The 14,993-nt window shown below is 39.5% G+C and overlaps 1 protein-coding gene across 6 annotated transcripts in view; it reads left to right on the forward strand.

Annotated features, from left to right (window-relative positions):
* The window catches only part of sorl1 (sortilin-related receptor, L(DLR class) A repeats containing), a 177,394-nt gene that overhangs the window by 87,448 nt on the left and 74,953 nt on the right, over positions 1 to 14,993 (forward strand). For all 6 annotated transcript variants that reach the window (XM_032590816.1, XM_032590818.1, XM_032590814.1 and 3 more), the window contains exons 25-26: positions 9,722 to 9,841; positions 10,064 to 10,189. In XM_032590816.1, the coding sequence (XP_032446707.1) occupies positions 9,722 to 9,841; positions 10,064 to 10,189 (246 nt within the window). The remainder of the gene's footprint in view (positions 1 to 9,721; positions 9,842 to 10,063; positions 10,190 to 14,993) is intronic.

The following is a 14,993-nucleotide window of genomic DNA, read 5'->3' on the forward strand; positions in this document are numbered from 1 at the left end:
GCAATTTGCCCAGGAGAAAAATGTAGAAAAACAGGTGGTTATATTATATTTTTCTCAATCTGTCAGCTTAAGGTCACGCACAGACTCGTTGCCATGGCAACCAATAAACAACAGCCCCGGGAGCGCAGAGCAAAGATTACGTTGAAGTGCATCAGGAATTAACATTAAAAAAAAACACAAAAAACATTTCCCACACAAAAAAGTATGTAAAAACACCAAACAGACAATTTTGTCCGTTGCAGATTTATGTTTTTGAATTTCCATTTTGCGATCATTAGAAAGTGACCCTAAACATTAGCGGTGGTTGATTAGCTAACTTAAACACCGGCACTCCTGATTATGTGTCATTTTTTAGCAAAAATAATGTTATAAACCTAACGACCTAAGCTTTTAATTTATGTACCGCTATATTTTAATATACACATATCTAAAAAAAAAATTCCTCTTTATCTCTCTCTTTGTCCTCCCTCATCATAAGAACAAAAATCTCTTGTTTGGCCTACAATGACTCTTAAAGGTTCCCACATACTTGGTGTACTTGACTCCGTGGAGGTCCGCATGTACACGAAACAAACTGAAATTGGATATCTGTCGTACATGTTTGCACAAAGGTAAATTTTTACGACAGCGTTTGTGTACTGTGTCGCACAGTAAACTGCTCAATGGGAAATGGTGTTCACATCAAACAGTTTTGTATGTGACACTGAGTTGATAAGTTTGAGATTCAGTGCAAGGACACGCATCAGCCAGACTTCCACTCTCTGTGCCGCCCTAATGTGTGTGCAGTGGCTTCCCTGGTGGAGAATAAACGGGGCTAAGCACCAAACTGGCTTATCAAACTGCTCATGTCCATTTGGGTTGTGGGGAATGAAGGAATTTGCTATGAGAAATGTAGGCTCTAACAATGAAATCCCAACAATCTTCGGACAGTGGATGCGGAGTCCACATACAGTATACCCTCGTTTTTCACGGAGGTTGTGTTCCGAAAAGAACCCGTGATAGGCGAAATCCGTGAAGTAGTTACCTTTATTTTTTACAATTATACAGCATAATTAAATACTCTACGTTGAAACCAAAGAACAAAACCTGTTTTCAGGTCCAAGCATTTTTTAACAAATATAACTGTCAGATCTATAACCTGACATTCTCGCTGGACAAAAATAAGAACACAGGGAGACGGTTAAATTTCTTACAATTGAACGGAAAACTATACCCAGGGACATCTCCTTATTTCTGTCTCTGGACCAGTTCTAATGTGCTCCTTTGCAATTGCATATTTATTACATTGAGGCGTGGCTTAAGTTACAAATCATTTGCATAGAAGGTGGGGCAAACAGAAAACACAGCTGTCAACACAGAGTCAGTCACAAGTCACTACTTAAACAATGGTTCCCTTCTGCATTTCCTTCCAGTTCCCGAGATTCTCTGGGTCAGCTCCCTTCCCCCTGTGGGTTGTAAACTTCGGTTTTCGTGTCCCTCTAGGTCATAAAACTTTGACCCTTAGTCTTTGATGTTCTCTCCTGTTAGGTATCAGCTCTTATCTCCAGGCCATCTGTCGGCTTGCTTCCTGCTGCTCCAAACATCTTACACATAACACACACATTCCGAGAGCAGACCTAAATTCTCACAGTCCTTAAAGTCTCCTAATCTTTAATATTTATATTTGTATTTATCTAAAAACCTAACAATAACGCTTTCTTACAAATAACTACAGTAAAATAATCATTTTAATCATCAATTCGAAGTACAGTAGGACAAATTGTGACTCGCGTATTTCACTGTGCCTCTGACTTGACGCTGCGGCCTGACGTCGCTCTCTAGTGTCTTTTTCTTCTGAAACCTGTGGTGCAGGTGTGTTTTTTCGAAAGAAGAACATAGTTATCGGTACTAGTAGGAACAGTAGTTGTTGTCGGTCTTTTTTTCTCCTGGGCAAAAACATTTACCAAAATTTGCCAAGTTGTATTACGTATATTTAAATAACGTAATGTTATTGGCACACAGGTAGAGAAGAAGCGCGGAGACTGTTTAGCCATTTAGGACGCAGAACACAATGCACTGTGACAAAAAACTGCACAAAAACATCCGCGAAGCAGGATGTCGTGAAAGGTGAACCGCGTTATATTAGGGTTCACTGTACACCAGAGTATGTGAACGCCTTGAAATTGGGTGAACTGCAAAGGATACACCAGATCTATCCTTCAAATACGGGAAAAAGAAGGACACATTTGTCAGCCGTTCTTGAAAAACCTTTGAATTTAAATATTCTTTGTTACATTGCTGTCATGCAGTCGGCCTTCAAATGCGATCTTTGAAGGATGGTGCCCCTGAACACCCACAGACAGTAGCTAAAATCCTTAGCATAAAATCTTATGAACACAGCACTAAATTTACAAAGCAGGACAAATGTTACTTTTGGTCCACTTCTTCTTTTGGTCACAAAAGATGAAGTGGAATTGCTCTGAAATATTTTGCTAACAGAATGATCAACAAGTTATATCAAAACAGAGTAAGTATGCAACATTAGCATAGCATTCCAGCTAACTTCTCACAGAAAACGGTCATTAGCAAGAACAAAACATGAGTATACTGACAATTAGCTACACTGACTGAGTCATATATACTCACTGGTCACTTTATTAGGAACAAAGATTCAGTTGCTTGTTACCACAAATAACAAAACTGCCAAACACACAGTAGCAACTCCATGTATTTAAGCATCTAGATGTGAGGATGACGACTTCATGAAGCTCAAGGTGCACATCAGACTGCAGATGAAAGAGGATTTAGGAGACTTTAAACATGGTCTGGTTCCTGGTGCCAGATTGTCCTAAATTCTGCTTTGCTGAGATTTTCAAGCACAACCTCTGGATTACAAAGGGAAATTGGCGAGCCTCAGTAATCACTACTGATTACTTGTTAGACACACTGTCTAACAAGGTGTAGTGGTGGGGAATATTACTTATTTGCTTTGAGTGAAATCAAATGAGTTAAATTTGTGAACACATATGCTATGTAGCATAAGATCACACTCCAAACAGGATCAGGTCTCAGATATTTAAGATTAACAGCGACATGGAATGTGTGTATTCAGGGGAGTGACCCAAAGACAAGAATCAGGACATACAAACACAAGATAAATGGAAAATCGTTAGCCCACCCTCACAAATACTAAGGGAAGACAAATGATCCACAAGGCTGGCTGGACTTACAAAAAGAAAAAAAATCAAACTCTAAAGGACAACAGGAAGCAGCGATAGAACTGTATAAACAAAAATACAAAAATTACTAAATGCTTATGAAATCACTTTAATTACATCAATCTAAAACAAATTAAAAACACTGCATACCTGCATCGCATAAACCAGCACTGCAAGTGAAATTTGAAGGATGTAGTATAGACCTACTACGTACAAATCAACACTATAAAAAACAAAAACATACAATTCAATCTGATTAAAAAGACAAATGTATAAAGCCTATCTGCGGCATCAAATAACCATACGCCCAGGCAATGCTACCACCAGAACGTCACTAACAGTGTGGCACTGTATAAAAACATCACATCAGCACATACTGCATTATTAAAAGGATCGATTTAAAACAGTATTCCTCCAAAACTACCACAGCCAGCAAACAATGGAACTCGTGGGCCCAACAAACATCTGGTCACACACCCAGGAAATTGATACTGTCGCCACCACCCTTCCATCTTCCCTTTTATGGAAGCTCAGACTGTAAGGAGGGTGTGCGACACCTTGTGGTGCCACCTGTTACATTCCTCCCCATCATTATGCATTGGCGACCTGACGATGTACCTACATAAACTGTTATCCAAGAACAGACCATTATTTCTTCTGCACAGAACAGGCCAGCCTGTAAGGGTTGGAATGCTGTCCTGCAGTTTTTCGAGCTGACCTCCTAGACTCAGGAGTGATGGTTGTGTCAATTTCTTGTGTGAATTCTTAGCCAGGAAGAGGCTGAACATCAGAAGTTACATCTTCAGCAATACCAACTTCATCATTCTCAATATCTGATAAAATCTCAGTTTCACCATTTCATCTCCCGCCCTAATGTCCACCTGTATGTCTTCCAAACCCTTCTCTTGACATCTCCCACCCTGCTATTTTTGGGGACACTTCTAAGCTCGACCCTGACGAAGGGTTCCTTCTTGACCCACAAGCGCTATAGGATACACTACCCCTCGATCAGGAGGTGGGCGAACTACTTGATAGGGAGTTGAATCATAAAAGTCCTGAATTTTGCTGCGACCCCATACTGAATGGTTTCTTGTATACGCCAGGTCCCCTGCCTGAAAATCTGGGGCAACATCCATATCCTGATTTCTCTGAACCCTTCTACTCTCTACTTTTTGGTATACCATGTCATAGGCTGAATTTAGTCATTTTTGGCGCTCTTCTATCCACTCTTCCAAGGGCAGGTCAAGATCCCCATCATTTTCACTCAGTCCCACAAAAAAAAACCACCGGCAACTATTGTTTCCAACCAAACATCAAAAAGTAGGGTGTCATGCCAGTAGATTGATGGGCCACTTACGTTTCTTTTTTTTTTTTTCAAAATATTTTTATTAGAATTTTCTGCTATATAAACATACAAGAAAAGAACATGAGAAAAGAGAAAAAAATAATAATAATAACACAATGCCGTCCCTCCCCCCCACCCCAAAAATAATAATAATAAAGAAAAACACACAAAACCCCAGGGTTCACTATCTACACAAAAAGAAAGGAAAGATTGAGTTTACATGTCACATTGTTCGATAAAATATAGGAAGAGGGACCAAATATTATTAAAGTCTTCAAGTTTTCCTTTTGTTATACAAGTCAGTTTTTCCATTGCCAGGTTGTTGCTCAGTAGTTTGATCCATTCATTTATCTTCGGTCTTTCTGGGTTCCTCCATTTCAGAGCAATCAAATGTTTAGCCTGCAAAAGGCAAAAACTCACAAGCTTCTTTCTCTTTATAGGTACTTTAAATCCATCTGGAAAAATATGCAGTAGGCAAAGTTTACTGTCCATTGAAACATCCTGTTCAATCAAACGAGAGGTGAACACATTAACCTCCTTCCAGAAAGTTTGAAGTGCCATACATTGCCACATACAATGAAAAAGAGTACCCTTATCTATATTACATTTAACACACACATCAGGAATATTTCAGTTGAAATGGTGAAGTTTTATAGGAGTGATATACAGTATATCCTAAACAACCACTTGTATTGTAATAGTCTAAACCTTGTGTTAATAGTTTGCGTTTGTGCCAGTAGACAAGAGTTGTTCCATTCATCTTTAGAGATTTCAGTTTGCAGATCTTTTTTCCATGCTTGTAAATATGAGAGACTATTTTCTTTTAAGGCTAAAAGCAAGATATTATAAAATTTGGAAAGTAAACCCCCACTCTGATTGTGGTGAGTGGCTAAATATTCTATGGTAGAGAGTGGAGGTTCAGCAGTGGATTTCAGTGACGCAAAAACAAAGCTTCTAATCTGTAAATACTTAAAAAAATGTTTTTGAGGCAGACTGTAATTATTTGCCAGCTGTTCAAAGGACATCAAAACTCCTTCACTATAAAGGTCCCCTATTTTATTTAAGCCTTTATTCAGCCATATTCTAAATCCTCTGTCTGCTCTTCCTGGTTTGAATCTGTTATTTCCCCAAATAGGGGATAGACATGAGAGCTCGGACACCTCATCCAAAACCGAATGTGAGTGGTGCCAAACTGATATTGTGTTTTTGAGAAAAGGATTTTTGGTGTTTTTTAATAGATGTTTAAGATCTGCTGAGTAAAGATAGGATGCCAAAGATAATGTTAATAAGTTGTTCTCTATTTGTACCCAAGAGGGTATGTCACCAGTGGAAAAATAGCAAGTAGCAGCACAAAGCTGTGTTACATAATAGTACAACATAATGTTTGGTACTCTAAGCCCACCTCGTTCATAGGGCAGATAAAGAAGAGAGACTCGCAATCTGGGGCGTTTATTGTTCCATATAAATTTGGTAAAGGCTTTATCTATCGAAGAAAAGAAGGAAGCTGGAATGTGTAAGGGGATGGACTGAAAAAGGTATAAGAACTTCGGGAGAATGAGCATTTTAATGACGTTAATACGACATATCATTGAAATTGGCATCTCATTCCATCTATCTAGGGAATCTAATATTTTCTGCATTAAAGGATCGTAGTTTATAGAGACTATTTTCTCTAGATCTGGGTTAATCTTAATTCCTAGGTAGGTAAAGCCCTCATAGGTATAAGCAAATTGTGTTTGTATTGGGGGGTTATTTCTGTTAAGCAGTAATAAGGAGCTTTTCTTTTGGTTAACTTTGTAACCTGAGAATTCACCAAATTCCTTCAGAATTTTATCAACAGCCTGAATAGACTCTTTCAGATGAGCTAAAAACAGAACAATATCATCTGCAAAAAGAGACAACCGGTGCTCCACATCTCCAATTTGAATGCCGGTGATTTCAGGGGATTTACGTATTGCCATGGCAAGCGGCTCAATGGCAAATAAGAAAAGGAGGGGGGATAGGGGGCATCCCTGTCGCGTCGATCTACAGAGGCTAATGTTGAAAGTTGACCGTTTGTTGCAACCTTAGCAACTGGCTCAGTATATAGTAATTGAATCCATTTTAAATATTTTTCTCCTAGGCCAAATCTCTTAAGAGTGTCAAAGGGATAGCTCCATTCGATCCTGTCAAAAGCTTTCTCAGCATCTAATGACAGAAAGGCGTGGTCCATAGCAAACTGTTTTGCATATAATATATTTAGCAATCGACGGGTATTGTGAAAGGCTTGGCGCCCAATAACAAATCCATTTTGGTCATTCGAGATTAAATTAGGAATATGAGTTTCAATCCTTCGAGCCAAAGCTTTGCATAGAATTTTTGTGTCACAGGACATTAAAGAAATGGGCCTATATGAACCCATTTCTGTTGGGGGTTTACCTGGCTTTAACAAGAGAGAAATAGTTGCCGAACGTGGTGATGGAGGCAGGATGCCTTTTTCATTGAACGCTTCGAGTAGAGGGGGCAGTAATTTATCTGGAAATTTCTTGTAAAGTTCAGTTGGAAGGCCATCGGGGCCAGGTGCCTTACCCGAATTCATTCGACTTAAGGTCATTTTAAGTTCTTCAATACTCAGCTTTTCATCCAAATTGTTCTTATTCTCTTCTGACAGAGTTGGAAATTGTAGTTGGTCCAGAAACTGTTTCTGTTTATTTGTGTTGTCTAGATATTAGGATGTACAGTATATAAGTTTTCATAATATTTTGCAAATGCATCGTTTATACTTTTTGGATCTACCAGATTTTCACCATTATTTAATTTGATTGAATTTATGGCACGATTCGTCTGTAACTTTTTAGGCCTCCAAGCTAAGAGTTTACCTGCCTTCTCACCCTGATCATAATATGATTGTTTTAAGCACAGTAGATTAGTTGCTATTTTGTTGGTAGTGAGCTCATTATATTCCGATTTTAGTAAAAGAAGTCTCCTATATTTGTCAGCGTCATTAGAGTGATACAGTTGCTCTTGTAATTCTTTGATTTGTTTTTCAATGTTTTTTAATTTATTCAAATGTAGTCCTGATTTATGCCTAGTATAACTCATTATTTCCCCCCTTATGTAGGCTTTAAAGGCTTCCCATTTTATTGATGCACTGGTTTGGGTTGTATTAAAATTGAAATACTCAGTTATTTTCTCTTCGAGAAATTCCTCAAATTCTTGGGATCTAAACCATTTAGCTTGAAATCGAAATGGGATTGAAGACCGGCAATAATTTGGTAATTTTATTGACAGAATAACTGGGGCATGATCAGAAAGTAGAATAGCTTCATACCAACATTTTTGAACTGTAGATAATAAACCGGAGGAGACCAGAAAATAATCTATTCGTGAATAAGTTTTGGAGGTGCTTGAAAAGCATGAGTACTCTGTCTTATTTGGATGAAGTTGCCTCCAAACCTCCACTATATTAAGATCTTTCATATATTTCTCGACAGTTTTCCTGGCTTGTTGGTGGGATATGACAGAACTATTTGAACGGTCTATTGCAGAGTTTAAAACACAATTGAAATCTCCACCAATTATAAATGGACCGTTATAAGCTGACATGGTTAAAAACAGATTTTGGTAAAAGGTAGGATCATCCCCACTGGGGGCATATAGACATACAAAGTTGACCAATGTAGAGATTATAGTCCCACTAAGAATGATAAATCTCCCTGCCGGGTCAATATATTTATTTTTAAGTTCAAATGGAATTGATTTGTGAATCATTATTACTACTCCTCCTGAGTTGTAAAACTAGAGGAGAATACCTGTCCCGGCCACCTAGATCTAATTTTATTTACATCCTTTTCAATCAAGTGTGTCTCTTGTAAAAAACATATTGTAGTTTTCATCTGTTTGATCCTGCCCATCACTTGTTTAAGTTTGACCATTTTGTTCAGACCTCTAACATTCCAACTGGATATATGGATTACCGGACAATCAGACATAAATCATGTACTTGGAGATGTAAACAAATATAATGCGTTGGCCTCTTCTTATTCTCACATTCAAGTCATGTAAAGTCAACAAAAAAACTGTACCCATAGTGAGCCCTTCATCCCAAATCACCACACATTTCCCCAAACGAAATGTGGTGTTAATCCCTTCTGAACATTGAACTCGGGTTATATGAAACGTTGCATCCACTAAGTGGGTAACGTAAAAGTCCACACGCATAACAAAGGTAATATGTGGGTTGGCTGGCCGAACAAAGAATAATTTGACCAAAATATTAATAGTTAAGGCTAGATTTGGTAACAATACAAAGGTATAATAAAGAAATATTAATAGCAGTGTTCATGCTTTCACATACATCTACAAAACGTTTGTCAACTTACAATATTGTCCACTGCAATTTGTTCCTTTTGTATCCACTGTTGAGGGGAAGCGATGGGCACACACTATGTCCTGGAGTTATTTTCTGTCTGTGGGCTTATTCCATCGATGTATTTCTTGGCTTCTTCCACTGACTTGAAGATCCGTCGCTTGTCATTGTGTGTGATGATCAGATGAGCTGGATACAAAATACCATACCGGACTTTAAGGACTCGAAGCCGGGCTTTCACTCCATCAAAGCGCCTCTGCAGCTTGCGAGTCTACTTACGTTTCTATTCAGATGGAAGAAGCAAGTCATGTAAATTGCGGTTAAATGCTCACACTGCCCATTCCCCTAAGGATGACAAGGGGTAGTGTGACTTATGTCAATTTTGTACAGCCTACAGAACTGATGAACCAAATTACTCTCAAAATGATCAAAAATCAGAATGAATCTTGCTTTGGGGCCCAAAAAGTTGAAACCAATCTTTCACTAGTGCCTCTGCAACAGTACTAGCAAACTAATCTTTTGTGATGACAGTCTGTGTAAACTTTGAAAAGACATCAGTCATTACAAGAACATTTTCTCTACCACAGGTTCTAAAACTGTAAAATCTTTGCCAGAATCTTATTAGCTTTGATTGTGCCCATATAGGTTTTACCTTTTGGCAACAGAGCCTTCACTAATGTTCATACAGACTGTCTAAAAGGGTGTGGTGGTGGGGGTTACTACTTATTAGCTTTGAGTGAAATCCAATGACTTAAGTTTGTGAACACATATGCTATGTAGCATAATAAAGACTCTCCTCATTCATGCACTAATTTTTAATCAACTCTTCAGAGTCTCACCAGTGCGGCCCCGGAGAGTTCACATGTGCACAAGGCATTTGCATCCGTGAGGTGTGGCGCTGCGATGGGGACAACGACTGCAGAGACTGGTCAGATGAAGCCAACTGCACAGGTTGGCAAATGAACACAAACTAATGGAATATTCAGTAACTACTGTACAAGTAATTCAAAATGTAGAATGTTTATAAAGTTGTATCTAGCAAATTTCATAGACATGAACCCATAATCCATGCTGTGTCTAACACAGAAGAGGCTCCCCTTTCAGGATATCACTTGTGACAAATTTGTTTCACTTGCTTCTTCCTGCATTTGCTTATTTTTTGTTTGTACCTAGTGGGTCACCATACGTGTGAACCAAGCAGCTTCCAGTGTCACACAGGTCACTGTATACCACTGCGTTGGAAGTGTGATGGAGATGATGACTGTCAGGACAACTCGGATGAAGATCCTCAGTATTGTGGTGAGTTGAGACTGCTCTGTGGTGAGGCCAATAGCCACTGTTCATTGTGTCTCTTCAGCAGGTATAGGGGGGAAATGTTAGGACAATTCCAAGGGCCCCTGATCAACAGGGGGTCCTCTACAATTTTTTTTTCTTCATAGAAATTAAATAAAATGGGGCCCTGTCAATTACAAAATTAATAATATTGTGTTTTCTAAAATTGTTTTCATCAGTAGTAAGTAAATGTTACCACTCCCAGACCAAAAAGCACACATCCATATTTGCACTGAACCCTCCCCTGGATCTGCATAAAATGGTTCGTTCCTGCTTAGCCGCTTGACTGTGACGGTGTTCAGCAGCAGTCAGTAGAAGACAAAAACGACTGTGGCGGTTATTTTGCTACCAAAAAATATTGAGAAAATCCGGTTCTCTTTCATAGCATCCGTTTTGTGTCTCACAATGGGAACGCCCTTGGCCTAACCTCATCAGAAGCTCCTATTACATTACACCAGCCTGGATTGGCTGAAGATAAGCCTGTCAGTGTCAGAGAGGGCAGGAACCCTCCCCCTATAAATAGGGCTGATGCTGAGCAGACATTTGATTCAAAACCTCTTCTCTCGCAACGAGTAGAAGTTCCATCCAGCTCTCGTGGAAGTACTGACATTATTCTGAGCTAAGCTAAACTGTCCACACATGTTGCCAAACTGGCAGACAACTTCTGCCAGTTTTTCCGGAGCTGGTATGGAGAAGTGCGGTCTCCGTCAGTTACCCCCGGTCGAGCCGGCGGTTGCAGCTCATCTGCACCCGAAGACTTCCATGTCAGCTGGAGCTCCCACTCTCCCTTCCAGAGCCGACCGCTTTCAGTAAGACGGATAAATCTTACTGGGCAGAAGCGCTCTCAGTTTGGGCCTTGAACGCCTCATCTCTGCTGATGGCTTACCAGGAAGTACTCGAGGAACAGATGACCACTTTGCCAGACGCTGCACTATGGGAGGAGGTGTGTATCATTACGGATCACTGCCTGCAACTCCACAAGGTGGTGATCCAAGCCCTGTGGAGGACCATGGGTCTCATGGTTCTGCAGGAGAAGGCCACCACACTCTCCACTAAGGAGAAGGAGGACCACCTGGACACCGCCATCACTCCTGAGGGGCTGTTCGGTGCAGCAGTCACCTCCATGCAAAAAAGATGGGAGGAAAAGAAACGGGATGATGAAGCACTGAAATTGTGTCTGCCCAGGCGTACATTTGCCACCAGCACCACAGCCCCGAGCACCCAGCGAAAGACCTTTGCTCAAGCGGCAGCTCGTTTCCCTTCCTCCTTCAAAATCCCTAAGTTTCTGAAGACGCAGGGAGCTGCACAGGCCCCACAGAAAGCCCACAGGAAGCCATGGGAACCCCCACTGCAGAGGAAGCCTGACGGCCCTCGCTCCGACCAACCACCTCCCTCCTCCACTCAGACCGTGAGGGGGAGGAAGTGGCTGGCCTGCCCTCCTCCCTGGATGGAGAGAGAAATTACAAAAAAAATGTCTTGAAATGACCTACAATGCTTCTTTACATACTCAGACATGAAAATATTTTTAGTTAGAGTTACCCAAAATTTAAACATGAAGAAAGATGATTTATAACTTACAAGTAGGAGGCAAGGTTTAGCGTGCAACTCTGCTTCATAAAAAGGACTGCACTCTGAATACACTAAAACAAATGTCTATTGTCAAATCAGTCGATGACAAAAGAAAACAGCCACTGACAGTCAACATATACCAGGATTGGCTACAAATAATTTTAATAACTAAAAAAGATAAATATGATTTAATTGACTCTCCTGTTACTGAACATGAGTTTGACAAAAACTTTGACAATATTGCATTTACTAATTTTCTTTAAGTATGACTATCTGAGTGACAAGGCTGCCACAGTTTCAACAGCAGATGTCACTAGTGAGAAATGAATGAACCACCAAGTAATGAACCTTTGGGCAAAGCAATGGGCTGGGAAGCTTCATTGCTTCATGAGGCTTCATTTGGCCATTACTAGTAGCAACTGGTAAGACTCAATAGACAACTGACGACAGACTTGACGAGGACCCAACAAGGAACACAGGTGGGATTAAATACACAAGGAGGTAATCAGGGGAAACAAGACACAGCTGGTAACAATCAAGGGGTAGAGAGGACAACACAGAGTCTCAATTGAGCACAGGAACCTGAATGAATACACAGAAAAACTCAAATCTTCACAGCTGGGCTGCATCCTTAATAGCAGATTTATTAAGGACGCAGCCCTCTGCTTCATCCTTGTGGAAAACCTAGAGCAGCGGAGATACCTGTGGCTTATAGCCTGATGCAGCTTATATATGTACGTTTCCAGTTTTTAAAAAAAACTTTGTGGGTGCGTCTTATTGTGAGGTGCCCTCTGTAGTCCGGAAAATACGGTCTAATGTGCCCGAAGCACATAGCAGGTGCTTATCAAATATTAGAGCAGGGCTGGAGTTCTTAAGCTGAATTTCTGTCACTGTTGGACAGAAACTCGCGTGCAAACTGACATACACAGGCTGATTCTATGTGTCATTTGTGTGAGTAAAAGATTGTAGGAAAAATATTTCAAAGCAAAAAACTGTATTTTCATGTTTAAATAGTTCAACTTTGTTTCTCGTAGCAGAATAAACAATCTTATCTGATGTAAACAAAGTAGGATGATTGATCGCCCACCCGATTTTCCAAAATTTTAGTTGATCAGTCAATACTTGCATCTTTTCAGACCCTTCCGACCTTCAGTCTGACGCAACTTATTTCCAAAAATGCAAAAAGTTACAATACTAACAACCTTTTTCTGTGGCATTGGAGACATTGGCAACGTGAAAAATCATCAATCGTACTGTAATTGTAGCTACCAGTGAGATTTATTTGGATTTAAAATGTGTAAAATGAAAGAACAAAACAAGTGGTTCTTGTAATTTAGTAGACGGGACATCAGTGCTATTTTTTTATATTTGAGAACTCTGCATCATGTGTAGTTAAACAAACTTGTGTTACTTCACAGGTATTATTCAATGTTTTTCAATTAAATAAGGCTAGAATATTGAAGGTGCATTGTGGCCTTGACAGTTACAAAAAGAAAGAAAATGGACTTGGCCAGAAAATCCAATCGGTGCACCCATACCAAAAGGGAACTTTTTCTTTCCTGGTCATGCTCTTGTGTATATTTTAGCCTGCAGGATTAAGCTCTGCTAGGGGCCAATTCACTGTGTTAACAAGATTTTAATAAAAGGAGGTGGGAGAAGCATCCATTCTGTTTAGTGTCGGCTGGTTGGTATAAAGTAAAAATATCACAGTTTCAGAAATAAAACTAAATGTTTAAAATGTTCTCATTGTTTTAATATGAAACCGAAAAGAGATGCTCTTATTGCTGCTAACGCAATCTCGCATATTAATTATTTAGAGCTTTTGGTAAATCTTTCTATAGTAATACATAGACCAATGTAAAGCAAAAGAAGTAGTTTTCAAAGACATCTGCTTATGGCTCAACATATTGTCCTCCTTGGCTGTTCTGCCCTTTCTAGTTGACACCAGTCTAGCAAGGCAGTATTAGTGAGTTAGGTGGTCTGGCTGTCTGACCTAAAGAAGTCCTGCAGTCAGCTTCTGAATAACAATGTCAATCAGTCTCCCAAATTCATTTTTATGTTGTCCTTGAGATGCTTGAAACATAACATTTTGGCTTATATCTTTATGGATGGATGGATGGATGGATGGAAGACAAATTCTTATGTTTAAATTCACTTATTTAAAATAACTTTTCTTCCACAGTGACAAAAACCCCTGACTGTAGTCCCAGTACGTATGCACAAAGAAATTAAATGTTCACACTTATATTGTGGAAGATTCACCTGCAGTGGCCTGACATACAAAAGGGTTTCCCTCAGAAATGGTGGACCGCCTCGGTGGTCGAGGCACCAAGGCGGTCCACCATGTTTTTGTATTAAAAGATGTTGGCAGGAAATGTAAAAATATTGCTGGGTAAGTATATATGTTATGGGAAAACATCACCAGTGAAATGCTATCTAAACCCACAACTAGTCTAAAAAACAACAAAATAAAAAAGACCATTAAAATTAATATCAGTTATTTGCACTTCTGTTTAATCCAAATTAAGCCAGTGGCCCCATAAATCGGTGGTGCCCAAAGTCGGTCCTCGAGGGCCGGCATCCTGAATGTTTTAGTTCTTGCTCTGGTTGAATGCACCTGGATCAAATAATGGCTCATTAGAAGGTCTAAGAAGAACATTGACATGTTGAAAAGGTTGTAATTACCAGCAGGGAGAGAACTAAAATATGCAGGATGTCAGCCCTTGAGGTCTGACCTTGGGCACCCCTGCCATAAATGCTAATATTTTAACACAGACCACAGATATATAAATGTAACATTTATTTATTGAGATTATCATTGCTGCTAAATTTGATTTAATAGCTTCAGCATACATAAATTAAAATATTTTAAATTGTTTAACATTTAAATTTAAGATTATAAGGAGCTGGCAAGTTTACTTTGTAAAAGTTCAATATTCAAAAGTTCAACAATATTCATAGTTAGATTGTTTTGTTAAATCCGCTGCACTGAGCGCAGAGATGCGCAACAAACGGGAGATTGGATTCAATGCTGCTAATGTGGCTTTAGTAGCTCTTCCATTTCATGTCTGTTGAGTTTTTAAATACACAGAAACTGTTGTGGTTGCCCAACTTTAAGGGACGCACATTAACTCTGGCTACCTAAGTAGACAAGGCATTTGATATGGTTTGATGCATCGTGTAACCGGAAAAATAATTCTAA

This window comes from Xiphophorus hellerii, chromosome 18 (genome assembly GCF_003331165.1).
Source record: "Xiphophorus hellerii strain 12219 chromosome 18, Xiphophorus_hellerii-4.1, whole genome shotgun sequence".
NCBI lineage: Eukaryota > Metazoa > Chordata > Actinopteri > Cyprinodontiformes > Poeciliidae > Xiphophorus > Xiphophorus hellerii.